The sequence below is a fragment of the Punica granatum genome, chromosome 5 (assembly GCF_007655135.1).
Source record: "Punica granatum isolate Tunisia-2019 chromosome 5, ASM765513v2, whole genome shotgun sequence".
NCBI classification, from domain to species: Eukaryota; Viridiplantae; Streptophyta; class Magnoliopsida; order Myrtales; family Lythraceae; genus Punica; species Punica granatum.
In genome coordinates, this window is record NC_045131.1 from 8,663,344 (window position 1) to 8,689,698 (window position 26,355).

Here is a 26,355-nt window from a genome sequence, read left to right on the forward strand (position 1 = left end):
GATGATGAGGTGATGATGATGATCAAAATAATAATAATAATATCCACTTATATAATAAGATATAAAATTAAAAAGGCGTCTCCATTTTCTTAGTTATTTTGCCAGCGCCATACCTTTATCTGCAGCACCATGACTCAAGTTGCAATTTCCATGTCCTGTCTACCATTTGGTTCTATCAATTCATTGGGCCCATCGTTCAGAAGCCCAATGTGATTGATCAGACCAGATTAGACCAAAGTTAGCTTTATTATAATATAATAATGAGGCTGAAAAAATATAAATAAATAAAGAAATATCTCATTCTGTATTTTGCACAGATCCGCCGCTCCTGTCACTCGAGAAACCAACGTCCCCCTTTTTTTTTTTGTCTTTTTTCTTCTTTTTTTTTTCCGCTGTTATCCGTCACGGAACGGATACCGTTATCTCGAACGCAACGGGACAGGAGACGGAGACATGGAACGGGCAGCGGATTTGCTTCCAGCGGATTTGTCTTGCCGTTGGAATACTCCCTCCCCTCCTCCCTCTGTTTTTCCCGCCACTCACATCGCTTTACTCAGTCTTGGCTTCACCGAACAAAATCTGCTGTCTGAACTTTCCCATCATCCGTCGTTAGTTTTCTCGCTCTAATCGTCCCTTAAAGGAGCTTCCCACTTTCCCTGAATCGGCCATCATACCTATTCGCTTTCGACCGTATCAAGACCATTTCAAGTGTTCTTCGTCTCGATAATGGAAGCTTCTGGCCTGCTGGGTGTGAATAAGGTGATACATTCTTCGTTACAGCTAAAACCGGATGGCTTTGGAGCCCGGGATCGAGTCAGTCCTTCTAGGACTGCTGTGCAGCTGAGCAATTCCTCCCGGAAATTGAGGGTGGTCTCGGAGTACGACGAGCAGAAGCAGAGCACGAAAGACAAATGGAGGGGGCTGGCTTTCGATGCTTCTGATGACCAGCAGGACATCACCAGAGGGAAAGGGATGGTGGACACCCTCTTCCAAGCTCCGGCGGGGTCCGGGACCCACTATGCCGTCATGAGCTCCTACGATTATACAAGCGCGGGTCTCCGCCAGTAAGTAGATAATCCATCAAGTCAATTTTCTTTCCTATAGTAAGAATTTATGTCACGTTTTTGGCAACTGGGAACACACTCCTTGTAAAATGGTATGATTTTTGAGAGCCAATTCTTCTTTCTAACTCGTTTCTTTAAACCAAATACGTACTTGGTTCGTAAATCAGTAACGCCAGTTTTGCCTTCGGCATCGTTCTATGTTTACGTCATGTTTTGGTTTTTGCTGATGGGGTATGAAATTATGTTTCGCGCAGCTATGAATTTGACAACAATGTGGATGGATTGTACATTGCTCCGGCATTCATGGATAAAGTTGTTATCCACATGACAAAGAACTTCTTAAACCTCCCGAACATCAAGGTCAGCTGGCTGAACCCAATAATGCTTCAGTTATAGTTCGGTTCCATTTCAAATTTGATAGTTTGAATGTTTTCCGACCTTCTGCAGGTTCCTCTCATCTTGGGTGTTTGGGGTGGCAAAGGCCAGGGGAAGTCATTCCAATGTGAACTCGTCTTTGCCAAAATGGGAATCAGGTGAGCTGAACATACAAGTATACTGTCATGTCTTCATCCGGTAGAATCGAGCTTCTATCCCAGCATCGACCCGTGACCATTCTTTTGAAATTTTGACACCTGACGTACTGTAAATGTGACAATGTTAACAGTCCCATTACGATGAGTGCTGGAGAACTGGAGAGTGGGAATGCCGGTGAGCCCGCGAAGTTGATCAGGCAGAGGTACCGTGAGGCAGCCGACATCATAAGGAAAGGCAAGATGTGCTGCCTCTTCATAAACGATCTAGATGCTGGGGCAGGGAGACTCGGTGGGACCACCCAGTACACCGTCAACAATCAAATGGTGAATGCCACCCTCATGAACATAGCCGACAACCCAACTGACGTTCAGCTCCCTGGCATGTACAATAAGCAGGAGAACCCTCGCGTCCCGATCATAGTCACTGGTAATGATTTCTCGACGCTGTATGCCCCTTTGATTCGTGATGGAAGGATGGAGAAGTTCTACTGGGCTCCTACTCGGGAAGACAGGATTGGCGTGTGTATGGGCATCTTTCGCACTGATGGTGCTCCGAGGGAAGACATAGTCAAGCTCGTCGACACCTTCTACGGACAATCCATTGGTAAATTCCTTTCTTCAGAGCTAAGCCATCGTTATAGATGAAACTGCATAGAAGGTGATACGAGCATGAGTAGCTCATAAATTGTTCCTTGCGCAGATTTTTTTGGTGCGATTAGAGCAAGATTGTATGATGAAGAAGTGAGGAAATGGGTCTCAGAGATTGGAGTGGAGAACGTTGGCAAGAGGCTTGTGAACTCCAAAGAGGGACCCCCCACTTTCAAGCAGCCTGGAGTAACTATCAAGAGGCTCCTCGAGTACGGCTACATGCTCGTCCAAGAGCAGGAAAACGTGAAGAGGGTCCAGTTAGCTGAGAAGTACTTAAAAGAAGCTGCACTCGGCGATGCAAATGAAGATGATATTAGACATGGAAATTTCCTTAGCTAGCCCCTTTATCCAGATCGCGAAACTGAAGTTGTGAATAAATGATCACGAGATTCTTTGTATGCAGTAACAATCACAAAGATGGTATGTTTGGCATAAATAATTGATGCTTTGCAGGACTAATGTACTCAGGTTATCCGAAGAACATCTCCACTAGCCAGACTCTCTGCTATTAGTAGCTTTCCAAGTTAGATGGTGCTATTCATAATTCCATAATGGCATAATTTACTACTGCCTAAATTTGAAATAAATCATCTTCTGCACAAAACCATCCTTCTTGGTAATAGTATGCTCCTGACATCGAAGACAGCATCATTTAATATATATGATACGTAATCTGATCATGGAAGAAAGTCCTAGGATTGATTTTCCCTTATTTTCTTGCCCCTCAACTGCAGACAACTAACTGATAGGAAGCCGGTCAAGCCTAGCAACAGGCAGGCACATGATAGGATGAGCCCTGGGAAGTGTCATGCCTGGAACTTCCTCCATGTCGATACTTCCCTTACTAATTTTCCAGTCAAAGCACTGAATCATTGCACCGAGAGCGCTTGGCACAAAACGTAGCACCAGCGAGGCTCCAGGGCAACTCCTCCTCCCCCTCCCGAATGGCAAAAGCTGAAAACTCTGTCCCTTCATGTCCAAATTCCCCGCTTCTGATCTGTTCAGGAACCTCTCGGGCTTGAACTCAAGCGGGCTATCCCAATGGGTGGGGTCCCGGCCTAGGGCCCACACATTAACGAACACCCGGGCCCCTGCAGGGATATCGCAGCCATCGATCTTGCAGTCCTCAGTCGACTCTCTCACAACCAGGGGCGCGCTTGGATGGAGCCTCAGGGTCTCCTTTACTATGGCCTGGAGGTATGGAAGGTTTGGTATGTCTGCCTCTGACAATAATCTGTTCTTGCCCAAGACAGAATCGATCTCCTCTTGAGCTTTCTGCATCATTTTGGGATGGTTGATTAGCTCTGTGAGCGCCCACTCCACCGCAATGGAAGATGAATCAGTTCCTGCCCCAAAGATGTTCTGTAAATTATGCGGGGGAATACTGTGGGCATTTTGCAATTTGAAGACATCTATATGATCCATTAGTTGTACATATGCTTCACCGTGTGTCCAAGAACTTATTTGTGTATAAATCACGGGCAATTATTCTAAGTCAGGCAATTCGAAAATACTTAATCATGCGACTGATATTGCTTTAGTTAAGCTAAAAAAGGGATGTTCTACTGCTAAAATGGCAAAAGATTCAGATGGTTACCATGATGAAGGCCTTAATGTTTTCCCTTGTCAATTTCATCTCGGAGCTTGGATCGTTGTCTATGTCCATTAACATATCCAGCAGATCCTTCACCTTTCGACTGCCTCCCTCTTTCCTAGAATCCAGGTGATCCTCAATGATCCTCTCAATCATGGCGTCGTACCTATCCCTCACATTCCTCAGCCTCTTCCCGAATCCCTGTATGTCGAAATGCCGGCAGAACCATATTGAGTCTGACAAGTCAAACTTACATGCAAGCTCGCTCATCTCCCTCACCAGCATTCTCACATCGTCAGCCTTGTCCTCCTTGTCAGAACACCTCTGACTCAAGGCCATCCTTGATTTTTATGTTATTTGTTAGCCTCATTAGCTCTGCCCCAATATTAACTTCCTTACCTGTCAGACAATAATTGTATTGATGTTGGCTTCATGGGACAAGCTCAAGCTTTTAGAGTTGTTTCTCTTAAAGCTTCGAATTTACCTTCCTTGGCACTTCTCTTCATCGACTTGAGGAACCTCTTGAGCTCCTCCCTCCTAATAGGGTGCAAGAGCTCCAGAGTCCACCGAGAAGTTGAGTCATGCACAACTTCTTAAAGAACTTCCATAGTGACCCATACAGCGCGTATGCGAAGTCAGCGGAGCCATAGGTCAGGTAGTCAGTATTAGCTGTCTTGGGGCGGTTAAGGAACGACATCTCATGGGTCTTAAGGATCTGTTTGGCTACGTCAGGGGAGGAAACGATCACACAGGGGTTTGAGCCTATGTAGATGTGGATAAAGGGCCCATAGCGGGTCAAGAGCTTGTGGAAGGCCTGGTGAAGGACAGGGGCTAAGAGGTGCATGTGCCCTATAATCGGGAGGGCTGGTGGGCCCGGTGGGAGGCAGGGTTTGGTTCCGATTCAGCCTAGGATGGCTCGGACTAGAATAATGGAGGCTAGCCCTATGAAGAAGGGCATGAAGTTGTCATGAAGATCATTGTTAGCCATTTCTGTGCGTAGTAATGGATTTCCAACTGCTGCATTCATTTACTGATCAGCTACGGATTATATCTTAAGCTGTCGAGACATATGGAAATTGGAGATCGATTTTCGAAGGAAGAGCATTATTAATTAACTTTAGTAGTCATATATATCAATATGCTTTTCTCGAGCTAATCAACTGCGGTCTAAAGATAAAAATAAGGTGCATGTGATATGTATGTTGTCCTTTGTCAATTTCATTATTGACAGAGTTTCATTAGGTGGCTTTCTGAAATGATAAATTTTATATGGACCTCACTGAATTTATCTCGCCGTGATAAAATAATTAAAAACTGTTAGGAGATATTCATAGTGCAGAGTAGGAGATAACCGCTAGAAGAAATCAGAAAATTACAAGTTACACACTCTCGACTCGATCAATTCGAAGAACTCTAAGCCCGAAACTGGAGAGACTGGAGAGCCCTAATCTTGATCTCTTCCTCTTACTCTCTCAAATGTCTCTCAAGTGTGCTATGAACAGAAGAGAACAGCCAAGGAAATATGAGGCCGGTTTTAACAGGGTTACAAATGCGGTAAACCGAAATGGAACCGGGGTGGAAACAAGTGAAACTCAATGCCTGACCACGGCCATAGGCCCAGACCGAGGTCTCCAGCTTGGTTGCTCTCTGTAAAAGCTGGAGCGCATGGCAGACCGCACCATTGAAACCAGGCCGCAGTCCAGATTTATTTTGAGGCCTACTGGCCCAAGCCAGACCGTGATCCGGCTCTCTTGACCGAAGCGCTCCGCCATCATACAGCAATTCCAGCCACACAGCCCGCTACTCCTCCCATCTTAGGTCAATTCCTTCCATGTCTCCCGAGGTCCAAAGACGAGGCACATCTCCATAAAATCAATGTGTTTTTATATATGTTATTAACATAACTTCCCTTGTATCGAACCAATTTTATTTTAACTTTTTATATCCTTAATAAAACAATCAATTAATGTCAGATGCGTGAAGATCAATCAAGCATCTTTCTTCTCGATCAGAATATAATAAATTTTTTAAAATTTCTTTGAACAAATTGACAGATATATATGTGTGTGTGCGTGTGGTGCCTTCATTGAATGACTTGTAGCATAATAGAATCGAATCGTAATTTTTTTTATGTATGTATATCTTTGACTGCGCACATGCATTGAACTATGTATTGGGTTTGAGACAGTTGGATCTTGGAACGCAAGGATTAATCGTTCAGTGAGTAATGATATCGGATCTAATCAAGGTTAATTAGCATGGTTAATGCAATCTAAAAAATTGGCTTCCCAATTGATTAAACAATACATCATCATATGGCTGCTCATGGACTCAAGGAGTTAGTACATACGCACCTTCCTCGGCCCTTCTCTGCATTGACCTGAGGAATCGTGTACAAGCTCCTCCATTCTAATAGGCATGCAGGATCAGGCCATCGTGGAGTTCGAGTTATGCCAACTTCTTGATGAGCTTCGAGTAAGGCCCATACAGCGCACGAAGGTGAAGCCAACTTAGCCATGGGTCAGGTAGTCTGGGGTTCAGCCATCTTTGGTTCAGATGATTAGGACCGAGCAACATCTGTTGCCGATTTTAAGGATCTATTTGGCGACTTCAAGAGAGGAAGTGACCACACAAGTGGTTTCAGCATATGAAGACGCGGATTAAGGGTTCATTAGCGGATCTGAGAGCTGTTGGAGGGGGCTTGCTGCTGGATGGGGGTTAAGAGATGCACGTGCCCTACGATTGGGAAAGCTCGTGGGCTTAGTTGGCAGGATGACGGGGTTTGGTTTGGTTTCGGGTCAGCCTAAGATGGCTCGGGCTAGAATAGATGAAAGTTAGCCATATGAAGAAGACCATGCATGAGGCTGTCTTGAAGATTATAGTTGGTCATTTCTTGGTGATTGCATTGTAGAGAAGGTTTGCTCTAGCATGTGTATAACATGGACAAATTGATGGTTATATTTTGAAAAAGCATAAATATAAAATATAGTCAAAACCATCTAACAGATATGAAGATTCATTTAAATATGCTTGTACGTACCGGTTATAATCTGGGGGCACGTTATATATCGTCTCATAATACATATAAATACATACATATATTTATTTATTTAAAAATTATACACAAGTTTCAATACAACTAGGTACATTGATTAAAAAAATGAATAAAAAATTGAATAGATTTTGAGAGCTGGGTTATCTGACATGGAATTTCATATTCATAATTTACATATACTACAATAAATTGTTGACACACACACACACATATATATATTAAAAATAGGAATTATATTTATATGTTACGTTCAATTTCATTGCCAGAGCCAGGTCGCTTTTAAAGTCATTTTCATATATATAAATAATAATCTTTTTAAGAAAAATGACTAACTTGATATATATATATATATATATATATGGACCTCACCTCACGTCACCTCACTTAACGTGACAACTGACATGATGATAATACAAAAGCAATGTTATTATATATACCCCGTGTTCCCTTTCCAGGACCATTTTCTTTTTTGTTGTTTTCTATGAATAATGGGCTGAGGCCTGAGAGTCTGAGACCCAAAGGAAAAATATTAAGCCAACACAAAAGTGCATTACCGAGATCCCCAAAAATATCGCCTGAGAAGAGAGCTTTAATGCCCCCCATGTAAAATAAAAAATGACCGGAGAGGTTCAAATTTGAATGTGTCACTTCCGATGACTAAAAGATTTTAAATTCAATACTTATTATGGGATCATTCGTATTTATTTATTAGTTATTAGAATTTTTATTTTCTTATATATATCCATGACTTTACCTATAACCGAACAACTTAGCAATAATTCACCTAAAGCCAAGGGCCCAAGCCAAATCTAGACCGCTCTTGATTCCCCAGAGCTCTAGGACCATGTTTATTTTATATTATTGTAGATTTATATCCTATCTAGACAATTATATGCCAGACATGTGAGTACCAATCAATCGGCAGTGTGCATATTTCAACCTGATCAATGTCGCGAGAATTTTTATATTTGGACGTCTTTCTCTATATGGTCCTGGCAAGCAATGTTATTTCATCGTAACCTAGCATGTCCCATATGTGTGGTCCATGCACATACAACACGTCAATAATTGTTTCTGTCGACCCTATCGAACTGGAGCGGCTTGTTACATATGCAGTGACTTCAATGAGTACTAGTTGGTCGGATTAAAAATTCACCCATAATTTATGTATCTTGATTCTTTTATTGCAATAGGTTCATAGATCACATAAACTATGTATTTGATGGAGACAATTGGAACATGAAAAGCAAGAATTTTCCGTTCAGGCAATAATAAGTTAGGAAAATTCTAATATAAATCGGTGTCATTATGACATGCTTAGTACTTTAGTTCAATTATTAGTGTGTTTGGTTTTAGAGTTGAGTTAAGTTGAATTTTGATTTTAATTGGTTTGTAATGATTGTGACGTTGAATTATGAAAAAAAAAATGTGAAAAAGTAATTAACAGTTGAAATAATTTATTATTAAAAATTGAATTGAATGATTAAAAAAATTGAAGAAAAATATAAAAGTAATAATTGGGTTGTTGACTTTTATTGTGTAGTGAGTAGAGTTAAAGTTAGAGTTAAAATCTTAAAATCGGATTTAGAAATCAAACAGGGCTTAGTATTTTAGGTAAAGCGTTTAATACTTTTGCTATTTATGATGGATTATACAAAATACTAAACATTTCATTCGTAATACTAAACATTAAATTGAAAGTAAAAGTAAAAAATACTTGTACTAATCATGATTACTAAGAATACTAAACAATTAAACTGATCATGATCACTTGTACTAATCATGGTTTCAAAGTGTGATTTTAAAATCATACTTTAACTTAATTCTACTCACAACAAAACAAAATAACTTATACAAAGTCAAAGGGTAAGACCCATTTATACCACTCTTTTTTCCACAATAAAATAAAATAACTCATACAAAGTCAAAGGGTGGGCCCAATACATAACCATTTATACCACTCTTTTTCAAAATCAAAATCTGATTTTAAAATCATGCTTTGTAACCAAACGCGGCATAAATGCTTGAACTGAAAGTACTAAACGTATTACGGTAATACGGAGTCATGTTAGCAAAACCCTAATAATTAGGGATCATTGCTTTTGCTTATATTAGTCCCTGTTACGACAAGTGCTGTGTGGCAAGGCCGGGGATCCCCTCCAAGTTCATTAGGTAGAGGTACCTTGAGGTAGCCGACATCATAAGGAACGGCAAGATGTGCGGAATATTTATAATCGATCTTGTTGGGACCACCCAGTATAAAACCGATAATTTAGTGGTGAAAGCCACCCTCATGAACATAACTGACAACCAAGATGGAGTACAGCACTTCCGGGCGCGTACAATACGCAGGAGAACCAGGTAGACCGGTCACGGCACAGGTAATTAATTGTGTGACACTGTACGTCCCTCTGATTCGTGATGGGATGGAGAAGTTCACTAGTGAGTGACAGGGTCGGCATGGGCATCTTTTGCACCGATGGTTTTCTGAGGGAGGACGTGTGTAGTCAAGCATGTTGACATCTTCTCTGGACAATGCATTGCTTATAAGCTTCCTTCTTCAGAACTAAGCCTTTGTTTGATGTTCATGTTCATTATGGCAGAAGCCAAACAACATAGAATGTTGACACGAGTTTGCAATTCTAATTCGATTTTCGTAAGGTAAATCCATAACATCTTGGCTTCATTCCATACATAGCTGATACAAGCATCAGTAGCTAATGAAATTGTTCCTTGCATAGATTTCTTCAGTGCGGTCAGAGCAAGAGCGGACATGTGGTGATGAAATGAGGAGCTGGGTCACAAGGGATTGAAGTGGGGAATGCCTGCAAGAGACTCGTGAACTCCATAAAGGGGGGACCCAGGCCAACAACTTTCGCGCAGCCAAGAGTAACTCTCAAGAGGCTTCTTGAGTATGGAATCACAGAAACAATGCTTGTCAAAGAACGGGAAAAGTAGCTGATTAGTACTTAAACGTAGCTGCACTGGCAGATGAAATTGGGAATGGATGTTTCTTTAGCTTGTACACATTTACGCCATGAACTATGATCCAGCAGTTGATCGTGGTACTGGATGCGAGACTAATAGCTGTGATTCAATGATCATAAGATTCTTTTTACGCGGCAGACCATCAAAGAGATCAAATAATCAACAAAAATAATAGATGCCTTGCAGTACTAATATGCTCATGTCAGAACATGCCCTTTGTATTTCCACAACCGCATAGCTTACAACTGCGCAAATCTGAAACTGATCGTGTTCCCCATTAAACTTCTTCTTTTTTTTTTTTTCTGGCAACAAATTACAATGATAATGGCAGAACAGAGATCTTCAAACATCACCGGCATCTGAGTGGTGCCACATCATTAAACATATATGATGCATTATTTGAATCACACAATTGATTTTTGTGAAGAGATTTTGCATCTCTAATTTTCTAGTATCTCACTTAGAGAAAACTAACCAATGGGAAGCGGATCAAGCCTAGCAACAGGCAGGCACAGGATAGGATGTGCTCTAGGAAGCGACAAGCCTGGAGCCTCCTTCATGTCGACACTTCCCGTGCTAACCTTCCAGTCGAAGCACTGAATCATTGCCCCGAGAGTGCTTTGCACAACCTGCAGTGCCAGGGAGGCTCCAGGGCAGCTTCTCCTTCCACTCCCAAATGGCAACAGCTGAAAACTCTGCCCCCTAATGTCGAGATTCCCCTCTTCCAATCTGTTCAGGAACCGCTCGGGCATGAACAGGAGCGGGCTCTCCCAGTGAGTAGGATCCCGCCCAAGGGCCCACACATTGATGAACACCCGGGTCCTGGCAGGGATATCATACTCATTGATCTTGCAGTCCTCAGTCGACTCTCTCACAATCAGGGGCCCTGTCGGGTGGAGCCTTAGAGTCTCCTTTATTATGGCCTGAAGGTAGGGGAGGTTCGGTATGTCCGACTCAGCTACTACCCTGTTCTTGCCCACCACCAATTCGATCTCTTCCCGAGCTTTCTCCATCACTTCAGGATTGTTTATTAGCTCAGCCAGGGCCCATTCAACTGTGATGGAAGATGTATCAGTTCCTGCCCCAAAGATGTTCTGTAGATTATGTGGGGAAGAATACTGTGAGCATTTTGCAATTTGCGCCTACAATAAGCATCTTTATGCCAGAAGTACATTTCTTAGGAAAATAGAGATCTTGAGTGTCCTGAGAACTTATTCGTACAAATTGCGGGCTAATAATACTACTGAACCAAAGTACAACAAAGTTCTCCTTATGACAAAATTCCAAGCCAATCCATTCAAAGTGCTGTGCATGTGATTGATATTACTTATAAGTTATGCTAAACGAAGGGAAGTTTCAAAGCTGACATTGCAAAAGATTTGATTTCGCTTACCATGATGAAGGCCTTAATGTTCTCCCTAGTCAATCTCATCTTGGAGCTCGGGTCCTCGTATATATCCAGTAACATATCCAGCAGATCCCTCTTCTTACTTTCATTTCCCTCTTTCCTTGCTTCCAGGTGCTCCTTAATGATCCTCTCCATCATCGCGTCATACCTATCCCTCACATCTTTCAGCCTCTTCCTGAACCCCTGAATGTCGAAATTCCGGCAGAACCATATCGAGTCTGACAAGTTGAACTTTCCTGCCAGCTCAGTCATCTCCCTCACGAGCCTCCTCACCTTATCAGCCTCGTCCTCCTTGTCAGAACACCTCTGGCTCAAGGCCATCCTCGATATTATGTTGTTAGTTAGCCTCATAAGTTCTGTCCCAACATTAACTTGCTCACCTGTTAAACAATGTTTCCATTATGGTGATTCCACGGACAAGTCTAAAATTTGCAGTTGTTTTCTGAAAATTCACATTACGCACCTTCCTCGGCCTTTCTCTGCATCAACTTGAGGAACCTCTTGAGCTCCTCCATCCTAATAGGGCTCAAGTGTTCTAGGGTTGGGCCGCCGAGAAGTTGGGTCATGCATAACTTCTTGATGAACTTCCAATAGGGCCCATAGGGTGCGAAGGTGAAGTCGGCTGAGCCATAAGTCAGGTAGTCAGGATTAGCCATCTTGGGGCGGTTAAGGAATGACAACTCATGGGTTCTAAGGATCTGTTTAGCAACCTCAGGAGAGGAAGCGATCACGCAGGGGTTCGAGCCTATGAAGATGTGGATTAAGGGTCCATAGCGCATAGAGAGCTTGTGGAGGGCTTGGTGCGGGATCGGGGCCAAGAGGTGCATGTGCCCTATGATGGGGAGGAATCGTGGGCTTGGTGGCAAGCGGAATTTGGTTCGGTTTTGGCGTAGGAAGGCTCTGACTAGAACTATGGAAATTAGCCATATGAAGAAGAGCATGAGGCTGTCTTGAAGATAACCGTTAGCCATTTCTTGCGGAACGTAATAAGAAACATTGAGTCCTTATATATGATATATTCCTTTGAAAAAAGCGTAAATTTATGTTTTTTCTTGAGTAACCTATATGGTTTTTAGGCCAGTACATCATCTTTGTTGTAAGCAGTTCTTAATTTACTATGGGTGTGTTTATTTTAACTTAATTAAATAAATTCTTAAAATTAGTTACAAGTTAGTTATAAAGAAAAGGGCTAATCACTTAGAAAAGTACGATCTCTATACTTTTTTCTAAATATAGTACAACGTTTGGAAAATAACACAAAAAGGCACGACCTTTACATTTTTTCCTAAATATAACACGACCTTTGAAGAGTAGCACAGAAAGGCACAATCCTTATACTTTTTCCTAAATATAGCATGACTTTAAAAAAATAGCACAAAAATTCACGATCTTCTTTTTAACGTGCTATAATCGCAGCTAAACCTGAAAGCCGTGCCTTTCTGTGCTATTTTTTAAAGGTCGTGCTATATTTAGGAAAAAGTGTAAAAGTCGTGCATTTATGTACTACTCTGCAAAGATCGTGCTAAATTTAGGAAAATGTGCAAAGATCGTGTTTTTTTAAGTTATTAACCCTAAAGGAAAAGTTAATGGAAGAAATAAGGAATAACGAGATATGAGAGTCTAAACTACTTAATCATTAAGTACAAAATCACTTAATGAAATAAGTAGAAAATGGACTTTATGAAATAAGTTATTTTTTACTTATTAATACTCTTTACTCATCAAAAACATTGCTCATCGTTATCATTTCTCTTTACTTTCTATGCATTTCTTCCCTTAACTAAGCACTTAATGATCCAAGTTTATTTCCCATGGGACCTGGTGCGTACTGTACACGATAAAATGCATGAGGGATTGGCCTTCAAAGAGTTTTCGCAGCAGAGGTTATCGACCCCATGACCTATTATACTACGCAAGGAAGGGCGAGACATACTCAATCTCCGTGCTAAACTTTGGAGGTTACTAAGGTTTTTTCTAAGCTTCATTCAGAAGTGGCATAGCTCCGCAATTGATCATTAAAGTACGCGTGCCAATATGCAAACATTTTTTCATACAAATACAAAGTACCTGTACAAAAAAAAAAAACACATGGAATAGTCCGAAAGTAATCTCAAAACTATAATAAGCATATGATATTACCAAGTCGTGTATAGTTTTAGAATGTCTTATAATTAAAATGCAATATCAAGAGAGGGAATAGCACAATAGTGCACCTCTCGCCTGATGACCAAGAGGTCTCAAGTTCGATATCCAATGGGACTATCCGTGCCCTTTTATTAGATATTTAGGATTTATATTTTAATGTATTAGGTTCATGAACCTCCCTTGTAACTGAAAAAAAAATGCAATATCTGTCTTTTTTTTTTTTTTGGCCAAAGGAATATTTTCTCTTTGATCGAAAAAAAAATTGCAATTTAGATAAAATGGGAAAGGTTGCCAATGATGGACAAAATATACTTGCCATAACTTCGACATATTTCTACCCATTGATGGAGAAGTTATTGTGAATTAAATGGTATGCATGTTGGGCGAGATGAAGTAGCGTGGTAGTGGCGTCACTGGTGGGGTCAGTGAGAAGGATGATATTTTTCTAATACGAGAAAAATTGATGTCTAATATAACAAAATAAAAAATTATTTATTTTTAAAAAGAATAGATTAATAATTTGCCATTCGAGAGATCGATGTTACATCAAATTCGACTTTAAAATTTTTTTTACATCAATTGACCCATTCTGTCAATATCTCCGTTAACTTTAACCGAAATTGTTGACGTATACATAACAATGCCACATGGCTCACGATTATTGGCCGAGTGAGTTCCATATGTTTTTAAAAAATAATAAATTCTGAACTGTATCTTGATCCGTAATCCGAACCATATCCGGAAAAGATAAATCTAACAATAAATCTAAAATAATATAATAAAAATTAAAATTAAAAAATATATTGTTCATCTTCTTCGTGAAAAAAGATGAACAGTATCATGGTGACTCCCCACCATGTGAGCCCTCTTGAGCCAACCATCCGGAGACCCATGAGTGGGTTTGCGCAGGACTAGCAGGCCCATCTCATGGGGTCACGAGCCCCCGACTCAGCGAGACCCAAGATTGAGAGGCATGGTTAGCAGAAGCCTCCAACTCATGGCGAACTCGACTCGGCAAATCGCTTCTTTTTCAAGGCTCGAGAGGCTCTTTCTCGACTCACGAGCGCTGGGTGACCTTTGGACGACATTGCCAAGTCCATTACAAGGTTCGTCAAGCCCACTGCAGGGATCGTCGAAGACCGTTGAGTTTCGATCGATTTTAACGATGGCCAAATCTCCCATTTTTCGGCAATATTTAGTTGTAGAAAGGCTAGATCTAGCCTCGCCATGCCAAGACCATCCGGAAAAGGTCGATCTAAAGAGGTGGTAAAGATGGTGGTGGTGGAGGCGGTGGCGGTTCACATGGCTCTGGATCAGGTTATGGCTCAAGAAGTGGCTTTGGAGACGGTAACGACAATAGTGGTGGCAGAGGCAGTGGAGGAGGAGGCGGTGATGGTAGAGAAGGGTCAGGTCACGGTGGCTCTGGCTTGGAATATGGATCCGGAAGTCGACATAGACATAGCAGTGTTGGCCAAGGAGGAGGTTGTGGAAGTGGAGGCTCGGGCAAAGGAAACAGTTCTGGGCTCTGGTTGCGGAAGCGATAATGGCTTGTATTGGCTATGGGAGCGGTGGAAGAGGAGGAGGAGGAGGAGGAGGAGGCAGTGGTGGCGGTGGTGGAAGAGGAGGTTCGAGTTATGGTACTAGGTCGGGATATGGTTCGGGCTATGAATAAGGATGTGGTTGGAGCTACGATTCGAGCTACGGATCGGGATATTGAATTTTTTTTTTAACATATGGAACTCACTTGGCCAATCATCGTGTATCACGTGGTACTATTATGTACACGTCAGCAATTCCGATTAAAGTTAACGGAGATATTGACGGAAGAAGTCAATTGATGTACACTTAATCTGTTAGGGTCCAATTTGATGTAAAAAAAATTTTGAGGTCGGATTTGATGTAACACTAATCTTATGAGGGACAAATTATTAATTTACTCTCTTTAAAAAAATAGAAACCTCATTAAGATATATGAGTACTCTCATAACAAAAATTCAACTTGGAACCTTTAGATACCAAAAAACTGACTTTGACTATTTTGTGATGTAGAAATATGATCTAGAAGGCCCTTTAATACTCAATGTGGACTTCTTCAAGTGGTTCAACACATGTTATTCTTACATAAGGTGTTGAGTTCGAGTACTGTGAATAAAGAAATTCCGCGATTGGGAGAGTTCTATCTCTTATTAGTTAATCAAGTTTGAATTTGGATTGGTCAACGGGTATTGCACTTCCTAAAAACAGGTAGTTCACACAAAAAAAGGCCTTTTAATAGATATATAATAATATTATTCACAAAATTCTTTTTTTTTAAGTTTTCCAACTTATATGAAAATAATTTTTTTACTTGTTTTAAAAGTCTCCAAATATATTTTTAAAGTATATATGTACTATTATCAAACTCAAAAATCCTCTTCCATCTCACTTTCAATTTATGTTTTTTATTTAAATAATTTTTTTTGTGCACTATGGTATTAGAAAATCCGATGGGTTCTAACTAATTCAGTTTGAACCGATTCAATCCACTAAGGAGATAAACTCTTCCAATCATAGATTTTCTCCATTCATGAGACTAATTTCATACTAGTTAAATGAATGTATATTTGATTAGCTAATAATCATCAAATTGAGAATACAATTGTAAATTTGCCAAGTTACTTCCTACTGTACCTTCCACAAATTCTCTCCTTCCCTCCCCCTTTTCTCTTTGTTTCTATCTTACCTAGGAATAAACCGCAAGTGACTAGTAAGAGATATATATATATATGTATATGTATATGTTTTTCTTCCTAAAAAAATAAATAATCACAATATATGACATAACTGATTTTTTTATACGAAAAGACCATGAATTCAATTGAAAATAGGATAAGAAGAAATAAAATTCACTATAAATATTGCTGATGAGATTTTTTTCCTAAAACTTTTCGAATTTTAGTAGAACAAATTTCTTATTATATGCGCTATACATACGAATCGCTCTCTAGTGCATGTAATGTGGACAAACTGAAGGTTATGTGTTATATTAAAATTCAAGTAAAATATCAACAAATTTTATTGATAGATGCGAAGAGTCTTTTTTAAGTTTCTACCGGGCATCATGAATTGAATTATGCCAAGTATAAGTTACTCAGAAATTTATTTAAAACATTTGTGATTTAGGTATTGTAATTTTTTTAATCATAAAACGAGTGAAAAACTGAAAAACAAATTAAATTTATAGAGCTGAGAGCTTATTTTGCAACTAAGGTTTTATGTGTTATAGTAGATTGCTCGCTCATAATTATATCTATACATTATAATTCGATTTCATTGCACTTGTCGCTTTTAAAGTCGTTTTCAGACGAAAAATTGTTATCTATTTATGAAGAATGACCTATTTGATATGGTCATCCCTGATAAATTGACATGCTAATAGAAGATCAATGTTTATTATGTGTGTATATACATATATATGTATGTATGTATATGTCACATATCTTCTTTTGGAGACCAATTTTATTATACTTTTATATCTTCTAGACAATTAATACAATACATATAAGTACCAATCAATCACATTTTCCTTCTACATCAGACTCCGGATCATGAACCACTTAAGGCCAACAGAAGATTATCAATATATGATGATCAATTTCAGAAAATATATAATATATATTTCAATATGTTTCTAGTGATATTTCCAAGTTTACCAAAATATATATATGTATAGGTTTCTAGTGATGGGCAAATTTTGTTACCCAGCGTGCCAAGTTGAAAGCCTGACATAAGCAAAATCATAGGACCATCAAAAGCTTATAATTCAAGCGGGAACAAAAGAGTCAATTTAATTATTATAATAAAAATAGTTAATTGTCTATAAAAGCACGACATTTGCATTTTTTTTTCTAAATATAGTACAATTTTTAAAAAATAGCACAGAAATGCACGACCTTTTATATTTTTTTCCTAAATATAGCACAACCTTTTGAGAGTAGCACAAAAAGACATGATCTTTACCTTTTTTTTTCCTAAATATAACACAATTTTTAAAAAATAACACAGAAAGTTACGACTTTCAGGTTTAGCTGCAATTCTAGCATGACGTCAATTACTCGTCAAATGTAACAATAAAGGCTACCGGCGCCTTATGGCACAACATGATTAGATGAGTAGGTTCCACATTTTTATTTAATTAAAAAATAATTCTAAAAATTATAAAAAGAAGATTTTATTTCTAAAAAAAAGAAAAGAAAGGAGCGGACTATAGATTGTGGTGAGAGCAATCAGGCCCCACTGCCGAAATGGAAAAGCCCCCAATTTTAGGACTCTTTTGATTCCAGCAGTGGTGCCCCGATTATGGCTACCATCTACGTAATTGGGATCTTGCTACAACCGACGATCCCAATTGAGAGATGGTAACCACAGGCGTAGCCACCACCATCTGCCCCCTCCCCCTTTCCTCTTGTTAAGTTGAATCCCTCTTTCATTTCTTTTATGTTTTCAATTTTTATTATTATGTTTTAATTAAATAAAAATCTATTGGATCTACTTGTCCAATCATATTGTGTCATGTAGAATTGTTAGCTCCACATTAACTGTTATTATTACAATCTGAAGTAATAAATGACATCGTGCTACCCATGCCTTTCTGTACTATTTTTTATAGGCCGTGCTATATTTAGGAAAAAGTGTAAAAGTTGTGCATTTATGTACTACTCTCCAAATGTCATTCTATATTTAGAAAAAAAATGTAAAGATCGTGCATTTTTATATTATTTTTCAAAGGTCGTGCTATATTAAAAAAAAGTGCAAATGTTATACTTTTCTATGTGATTAATTCTAATAAAAATTTGTGTCATTCTCTGGCATGAAGCTGAAAGCATGACCAATATATACTATATCAAAAAAAAATTAATTAAGTGTGCATATTTCAAACCAAATCAATGTCATGATACTTTTTTATATCTATTATGATTGAAACTTTAGAGCGTCTTTCTCTAGCCAGGATCTTAGCTATGTCATTTCATTGTTTCCTAGTACGTCCCATGGTCCATGCATGTGTAATAAGTCAGATGATTTTGGCCAGCTGTATCAATCTGGGACCAGTCTTGTAACGTATGTCGGGACTCTTCAACGACGTAGTTGGTAGAATAAAAAATTCACTCGTAGTTTTATGTATGTATTCTTTTTTTTGCAGAGTGGCTTCATCGATCTCACACACACACACACATACACATATATATATATAAAGTACGTATTAAGTTGAGACACGGTTGGATCTTGAAAAGCAAGAATCATCCGTTCAGCCAATGATGGGTCTACAGAATTTGGCCTCCCTATTGCATAATATTATTACAAGCTTGTAAAACAATTAATCCTCAATTTCTTGTAGGGGAACCCGCAGTTTATTCAATTGATTAAACCTCATCTTATATATTGTCTGCTCTTGGAGTCAGTATTAATGACACGTCACATCAGTTAATTAAAACAAAATCTAAAGGGTTCTGATTATTATGGGACATTTGATGAAGCATACCAGCAATAGCGAGCTCTTGTCCAGTTTTAATTTAGGTATGTAAAGTTTTATGTTGATAACTCGTGCAGTCTCATTAGGAAAACTAGACCGACAGATGCATGCGCAAATTAGAGGTGCTAGTACCAAGAGATTTTTTTTAAAAAAAATATTGTTTAAATATGCAAATATTTTTTTATCGATACTTTAAATATGCAAATATTAAACATTACACTTATAACCCGTACGTGAAGGGTAATTAAGAAGATATGTCATATATACTGACTCATATAAGAAACATTAAATGTGAAGGGAAAATCCTTTGGCACTTTTTCCCATTATATTATCAGCACCATCCATACAAGATATTAGTAGAAAAAACAAAAGCCTTCTTATTAACTATAGGATATCGAGAAGCAGTCGATTCAACGATGACTATTGCATATACCTCAATAATCAAAATTACATAATATGACCCCAACCTATGAAAAGTACGTCATTCTTCCCACATCATGAGGGATGCCTCCCATTATCAAGTTAAATTTGCAATGCGGTTCCACTTTCCTTGAAACCCACTCGTTAGAGCAACCGTACTCAATATTACGATATTATTACTCATTGCTCTTACAAGAGATTTTAGCTCTGAAACGCAGTATATTACTCAGTTTCTTGTGGCATTTGATTATATATATTATATCTTACTGTCTTCCATAAGTGCAAGCCGGTTCTTTCGAATTCCATAAACGATGTGGTAACATGGCACTCACTCGCTACATTTCTACTCGTGGTCATATTCCTCTGTCCTCTGTGGCAAATCCCCACATCTTTATCTTTACTTTTATATATTGTATATATAGATTATACCACCCATATGATCAATAGTGGACGATTCATGACAGTTCTATGACCGTCGGATCAATATAGGCCAGTTCCAAGTTGTTAATCCATTGACAATCTAAACCTCCCGCCGGTTCACCGAGTTCTACCTCTACCAGATCGAATCCCTCAATTCCCTCCTCCAATGTGTTGTACTCATCGACTGGATTAACCTTATTATACTCACCTGATGATCAAGGAAGCCACAATGAGAGACATCCAACTGGCGTTCTCTAACAATGACCTCACCTCCCGCCGGCTCATTGAGTACTACCTCCCCCAAATCGAATCCCCCAATTCCCTCCTCCAATTGATCGTGGAGCTCTAATAGGTTTTATTTTGTAACTGATTCAATGGAAAACGCTTTATTGAACAGTATGGTTTTATTTTCTAATCGGTTTGGTTCAATATTCCACGTCATCAGCCCAAATTTGAGATAGCATCAAACACTGACGAAAAGAATCGTGAACGAAAATCACATTTTATTTAATAGAGGGACGATATTGTAATTTCTAAATGGTGTTTTTGAAATTTTAAAACTTATAAAAATTGACGATTCATATTAGATTGAGGAGGATTTAAGGGCCCAAATTAGTTTTATATGATATTGAAAAACTTAAAATATGCACTTTAGAATTTGGCAAATTAAAAAACGAAAGTTATTATCGAAATACAGGAAAAGAATTAAGCTTGGTATGAATAGTAAATCAAATTTGCGGACAATGTATAGTCGTAGATAGATAGGTAGATACATAGATATATAGATATAAACACACACACTGGATTAAGTTTATTACAATTTGCAACGCGATTAAGCTTGTAATAATGTACATCAACAAGAAGGATTATTAGTTGATCACGTCTTCAACTTTTTTTACTTGAAAACACACACATAAAAGTCACCCCACTCGGTTCTCACACACACCACACAGGCATCACTGCTCAAATTAGCCATGACAACATTATTTTTCAACTCTTTTACTGGTTTTCTTCGGCTAATTTTATTTGATTATATTTCATTTTCCATTCATTAGGACAAGAGGATTCAGTCGTCCGATGGGATAACACAACAGAGTATGTGCCATAGCTCCCGAGTACCCCGTTACCACCTTAATATTCATCTTCTCCTCTTCTCTCACTTTCCAGTCGAAGCACTGGATCATCACCCCGATCGTGATGTGCATCACTATCGCCGCGTGTCCCACTCCTATGCAAGCTCTCCTTCCACTCCCGAACGGCAGGAAATGGAGATCCTGACCCCTTAGGTCCATCGTCTGAGAATGAACTATTGCACTGTACTTCCTATCGACATCAGAATCCTTCATGAACCTCTCCGGTATAAATCTACGGGGAAAAGAATAACACAATAAATTAATACGGGAAATCACATACCTGAGAGCAGCATATCCTCTATGGGCACCATCATTAGTTATAAATATAATTAGTTTGACACTACCATACAAAATCCTAGTTTGACACTACCATACAAAATCCTAATATTTTGTCGTAATTCGTCGATCTTCTAGGATCTATGCATGGATAGCCTCCTTAATATATATATATATGTGTGTGTGTGTGTTATATTTTATTGAAATAAATTGTGCATGGCTGACAAAACCTATCGGGATCGGTCCACGTGTCAGGATCATGCATGATGGCGTGGGCGTTGACCAGAATGTTGGTCCCAGCCTGAACATCGTAGCCGTTGATCTTGCAGACGGTGTTGCATCTGCGGCGGAGCAGAGGTCCCGGCGTATGCAGCCTAAGGGTCTCCTTCACGATGGCTTGCAGGTAGGGCATGTTTGGGACGTCCGATTCGTTGATCAGCCTTGTGGACCCCACAACCGAATCAATCTCGTACCTCAGCTTCGTCAGGACTTCGGGGCAGTTAAAGAGCTCGACCATGGCCCACTGTATTGATGCTGACGTGGTGTCCACCCCGGCTATCAGCAGATCCTTCCATGAATATATTGTTGAATATCAATTATTAACGAAAGGACGCGCCATATAATGAGTACTTGTTCGCAACATAACTTAGCTTCATTACAATCAATTGTAACCAATTAGATACGGATACTCACGAGAAAGAAATGTTTGATTTGATCTTTCGTCAGTGTAATCTCGGCATCGGGATCTCTACATGTCTCCAACAAAATGTCCATGACATCCTTTTCTTCATTGATCGAACTCGGATCTCGAACTTCGTTGCTCTCTTCATACTCCTTAATTATTTGTTCCAACAACATATCGAACTTCCTAAGAGCCATCCTCAGCCTTTTCCCATTTCCAAACAGATCAATATGCTTCAACGGGCCGTGTACCTCGGCGAAGCTCAACTTTGCTCCACAAGCCATCATGTTGCTCACAATCTCCCTTATCTCCTTGGGTTGGCCAGGGTTTCTCGAGCACCTCTTGCTCATGGCCATCCAGCATAGCATGTTGTTCGTGAGGGCAGTCAACTCGGTGCTCAGGTCACACGCCTCTTTTCCCACGGACTGTCTCCATAGGGATCCAAGAAGCTTCGAGGTCTCTTCCTCACGTATGTGGGAGAACCGCTCGAGCTGTGGCCCTGCAAATAACCTTGTCATGCAGAGCTTCTTCATGAACTTCCAGTATGTTCCATAGGGCGCATTCACGAACTCCGCATCCCTGTAGATGTTATGGTGGGATGGGGCGAACACAAACTTTGAGGCGAACTCCACATCGTGGGTTTTTAATATCTCTCTGGCGGTGGCAGCGTCGGAGGCCACAAGGAAGTGGGAGGAGCCTATGCTGATCCGCATGAGGGGACCGTAACGACGGGCTAGGTTTTCCAGGGACTTGGGCAGGGTAGAGCTGAGGAGGTGGAAGTGGCCCAGGATCGGGAGTGCTGGCGGGCTCGGTGGGCTCCGGATCTTGGTTCGGAATTTCAACGGCCTTTTCATGAACAAGTAATGCGAGGCTAGGGTGGAAACTAGGGCGAAGATGAGGAGGAGGCCAGTGTAATAGTACATGGTGTTGGCTGAAACTTCAATCTCCATATTGTTTTCTCAATGTCTAATAAGAAATTTAATGTAAACTTTGAGGAGATTATATAATAGAACGTTGCAATGGGATTATTTGGCGTCAACTCGTTGATCGGCCACTTAGAAAGCTGTAGCTTTCATGATAGCTGATTGAAGCTCGAAGTTTCTTCGTAATAGAAGATCAGATTACGTGGGATAACACATAAAGTATTATATAACGACAGACTGTTGATTGTGTTGTGTACGACAAACATCTCATTTCAAGACTACCTGAATATACTTGTACTAGCTTATAATATCATATGGTCCAGCATGATTGTGAATCAATTGTGAAACGACATACACTAGAAATAATCGTCATGACGAAACGTTTTATTATATATGTGATATATGATATTGACAATAAATACTATGGAAAATGAAAAAAGCTGGGATACAATGCTAGGACATTTCCATAGTGACTCATCCAAATGGTCCCATAAATTCTAAGGATAATGATAGGCTAATAATGGTGTATACATAATAACATAAGAATAATGAACCAAAATTTTATCTTGTATATCAATCGTGTGTAGGGAGGCCTTTTGATTTTGGCCTGTAATACCGATAAGTTTCCTTTAGAGAAATTCCAAGGCGACACTATTCTATTACTTAGGTGTAAAAATATCAATTTTTTTGGATAATACGGGCAGAAAATACCAATTAAATTATAATAAATAAGTGAATAATTCCTAATTAATCAAATAGTAACGTATATTAAGTGATTTTTACTTGTATTTGTTCTTTCTTATCTGATTGTAGTAAGGTATAATCATCTAAATTTTTTTAGTTTTCAATTTTCCGTCTTTATTTCTTGATGTCAAAATCCTTAATTTATTTTTCTTAAAGTGAATTAATCAATAAGAAAAATCAGTACGGAATGCAAACAAAATAGCTTTAAAATTATTTGGATGGCGCTCTTGAAAGCAAATTACGACTCTTGCATTATTTCCACGGAGAAGAAGATTCGGAGGAGAGATTGGAACAAGAAGAAAAACCAACGGGAGGAAAAATGATAACATATTTAATTTCTACCCAAAAATAATAAATACGATATGATCAAAATAATATTATTCGATTTACAAGTGGAAAAATCATATTCCAAGAAGGTACTTTTCTTGCTTTCCCCAAATATTTCTGTAATTAATAGTTTCATGCATAATCATTCTTTGTGGCTCTTTTTTTTTCCCCAAGTAGATGAAAATAAATCACCTTTGTGGTCCTCGCATAATATGGCCCGTTTCCAAAGAGCTTTCATTAGTCAAATAATTATTAATAGAAAAAATATAAAGATTTAAAATATTATTATTTATTTGAATGAAGGACACAACTTTGAAAAGGAGATTTATTAATTTTTATATCAACGTTCAAATTTAAATGAATGAACGATTATTCCTAATTAAACACCAGATTTTTTTTCTTTGTTCTTCCTCATGAGCAATAATATTCCACATTAAGCAAGTTCTTGTTCTATTTTTTTTTCTCCTTTTTCTTGTAAATAAAAATTTCCCAGAGAAAGAGCACTTCTTCTGACTCTCCAATTTAAAATCAACAATTTTTGTTAAGTGGTCTTTTGCCCCTTAATATCCTCTCCTTTCTAATCTTCTTTTCTGATTTTTCACTACGCTCATGGATTTCCACTAGAACGAAAAAAAAAAATCCAAATTTGACCAAATTTTGCATTTGGATCAACCGCACCACAGTTCACAAGTTCTAGTTGGGCCTCATGTCGTTGACACCTTCACTTTGCATTGCGCAACGTACGTTGTCATGAGGCCTAAGGGACGACTTTGCCACGAAGGCTTATTATTAAACAAGATTTGGACTTCGGCCCATCAGATAGTTTATCGATCTTAAAACTCAATTTAGATGCATTACCTATCAACACATAAAAGATCAGTCGATCTTCTATAAGAAGCCTAAATCACAATTCACGTATATAGAAATTATTACGTGCCGATATCTTGTAACAGTGAGTGGGGCTCATTCATGTTTTCAATAAAATGGAACATAATATATTGGGTAAATTATACTGATAGTCCAAAAAATTTTACAAATATTTTAATATGGTATAAAAAAAATTTTTGCTACTTAATGATACAAAATGTTTTAAAGTTATTTCAGTATAGTACAAATCGTCATCTCACCATTGACGCCGTCAAGTCGACGTTGATGATGCAAAATCGATTTTTGTAGGACGTTACATGATAGTATAAAATGTTTTAAAATTGTAACTTAATAGTACAAAATGTTTTACGTAAGTTACATGATGGTGTAAAATTTACAGATCTTGTAAAGAACCGCTTGACGGTGTCAACGGCGAGATGACGATTTGTACTATACTGAAACAATTTTGAAACATTTTGTACCATCAAGTTGCAGAAAAAACTTTTTATACTTTATTAAAATATTTATAAAACTTTTTGAACTAACAGTGTAATTTACCCTAATATATTTAGCGAAACTGTTTTGTAACATACAGTAACATCAACAATTTTTTGTGACTAAATTTCAGGAAGAAAGGGATTTACCTATCAAGGATCTGTTCTCGCTTTCTTATTTTATTATTTTATTTTATTCTTTTTGCTTTTTCTCTAGTAGATTTTTTTCATTCCTCTGCTATCGGTAGTAGGGCACGGGCGAATGAGATTGATCATATCTTCTCAACTAGGAGTGTGCACGGATACCGAATATACCCGAAACCTGTCGAAACCTACTCGTTAGGATAGGGTCCGGATAACTCGTATTGAAAATATGGTAAGGTCCGGATATTAAAATAAGGAATCGGTGGTTCTGGCTCCTGCATATGGAGTACCCAAAACTAGAATCAGAATCGGTATCCGTACTCGACAATAATTTCTCCTAGTTATATTCAGATATATTTCTCCATTTTACTTTACCCTCTTCCTCTCTCTGTCTCTTGCTCTCTCTCTTAGTAGAAGCCTCGCATTCCTTATCGTCAATTGCTTTGGTTCGATGATCTCAGTGTGTCCTCGATTAGGCCTGATCGTATTACGAATGTTTAGTTTTGTGGATGAATTGATGAGATATATTACTCTTTATTGTAGATGTATTATAAATTAATCTAAATTTATGCCGATATTATATTTTACTTGATTACTTATTATGGATGAGACATTTTCGATTTTATTTAGCGAGACAAAAAAAATTTATAGGATACCCGGAACCTATGGTATAATACAGGTTCCGGATAGATTCCGATTTCACGACTCAACTGGGTAGGGTCTGATTCCAAAATCTTGAAACATGTTCCTTACATGATAGGGTCTAGGTATCGTGAAAAAAAAAGTACCCCAATTTGAACATTCCTATTCTCAACAATGCAACGACCCCGATCAAGGAAAGGGTCTTCTTAAACAAAGATTTTTGCATTTGTTCCACCGGAAAAAAAAAATTGCATTTGAAGTTCACAACTTCGAATAATAATATAGCTTTTGCTTCTTATTGATGCTTATTGTAATTGAATTTGAGAGATGCAATATATA

The 26,355-nt window shown here is 38.7% G+C and overlaps 3 protein-coding genes, 1 long non-coding RNA gene and 1 pseudogene across 4 annotated transcripts; 2 read left to right on the forward strand and 3 right to left on the reverse strand.

Moving 5' to 3' along the window:
- Positions 1 to 289: 289 nt before the first annotated feature.
- Positions 290 to 2,719, forward strand: LOC116206741 (ribulose bisphosphate carboxylase/oxygenase activase 2, chloroplastic-like). Its single transcript, XM_031539546.1, has 5 exons — positions 290 to 1,064; positions 1,319 to 1,424; positions 1,512 to 1,597; positions 1,729 to 2,201; positions 2,298 to 2,719. Exons 1-5 carry the CDS (start codon positions 727 to 729, stop codon positions 2,582 to 2,584), a joined length of 1,290 nt encoding a protein of 429 aa, XP_031395406.1. The 5' UTR covers positions 290 to 726; the 3' UTR covers positions 2,585 to 2,719.
- A 161-nt stretch (positions 2,720 to 2,880) lies between these two features.
- LOC116206742 lies at positions 2,881 to 6,774 on the reverse strand (annotated as a pseudogene).
- Positions 6,775 to 9,082: 2,308 nt separating this feature from the next.
- Positions 9,083 to 9,962, forward strand: LOC116206964. Its single transcript, XR_004156831.1, has 3 exons — positions 9,083 to 9,275; positions 9,498 to 9,555; positions 9,636 to 9,962. It is a non-coding gene; the product is annotated as an uncharacterized LOC116206964 (long non-coding RNA).
- A 119-nt stretch (positions 9,963 to 10,081) lies between these two features.
- On the reverse strand, positions 10,082 to 12,261 carry LOC116206963 (cytochrome P450 93A3-like). Its single transcript, XM_031539802.1, has 3 exons — positions 11,754 to 12,261; positions 11,276 to 11,670; positions 10,082 to 10,976 (listed from the first exon to the last, which is right to left on the reverse strand). The coding sequence occupies exons 1-3, from the start codon at positions 12,259 to 12,261 to the stop codon at positions 10,353 to 10,355; spliced, it is 1,527 nt and encodes a 508-aa protein (XP_031395662.1). The 3' UTR covers positions 10,082 to 10,352.
- Positions 12,262 to 20,564: 8,303 nt separating this feature from the next.
- On the reverse strand, positions 20,565 to 22,885 carry LOC116207263 (3,9-dihydroxypterocarpan 6A-monooxygenase-like). Its single transcript, XM_031540167.1, has 3 exons — positions 21,887 to 22,885; positions 21,424 to 21,761; positions 20,565 to 21,149 (listed from the first exon to the last, which is right to left on the reverse strand). The coding sequence occupies exons 1-3, from the start codon at positions 22,823 to 22,825 to the stop codon at positions 20,822 to 20,824; spliced, it is 1,605 nt and encodes a 534-aa protein (XP_031396027.1). The 5' UTR covers positions 22,826 to 22,885; the 3' UTR covers positions 20,565 to 20,821.
- Positions 22,886 to 26,355: the final 3,470 nt, after the last annotated feature.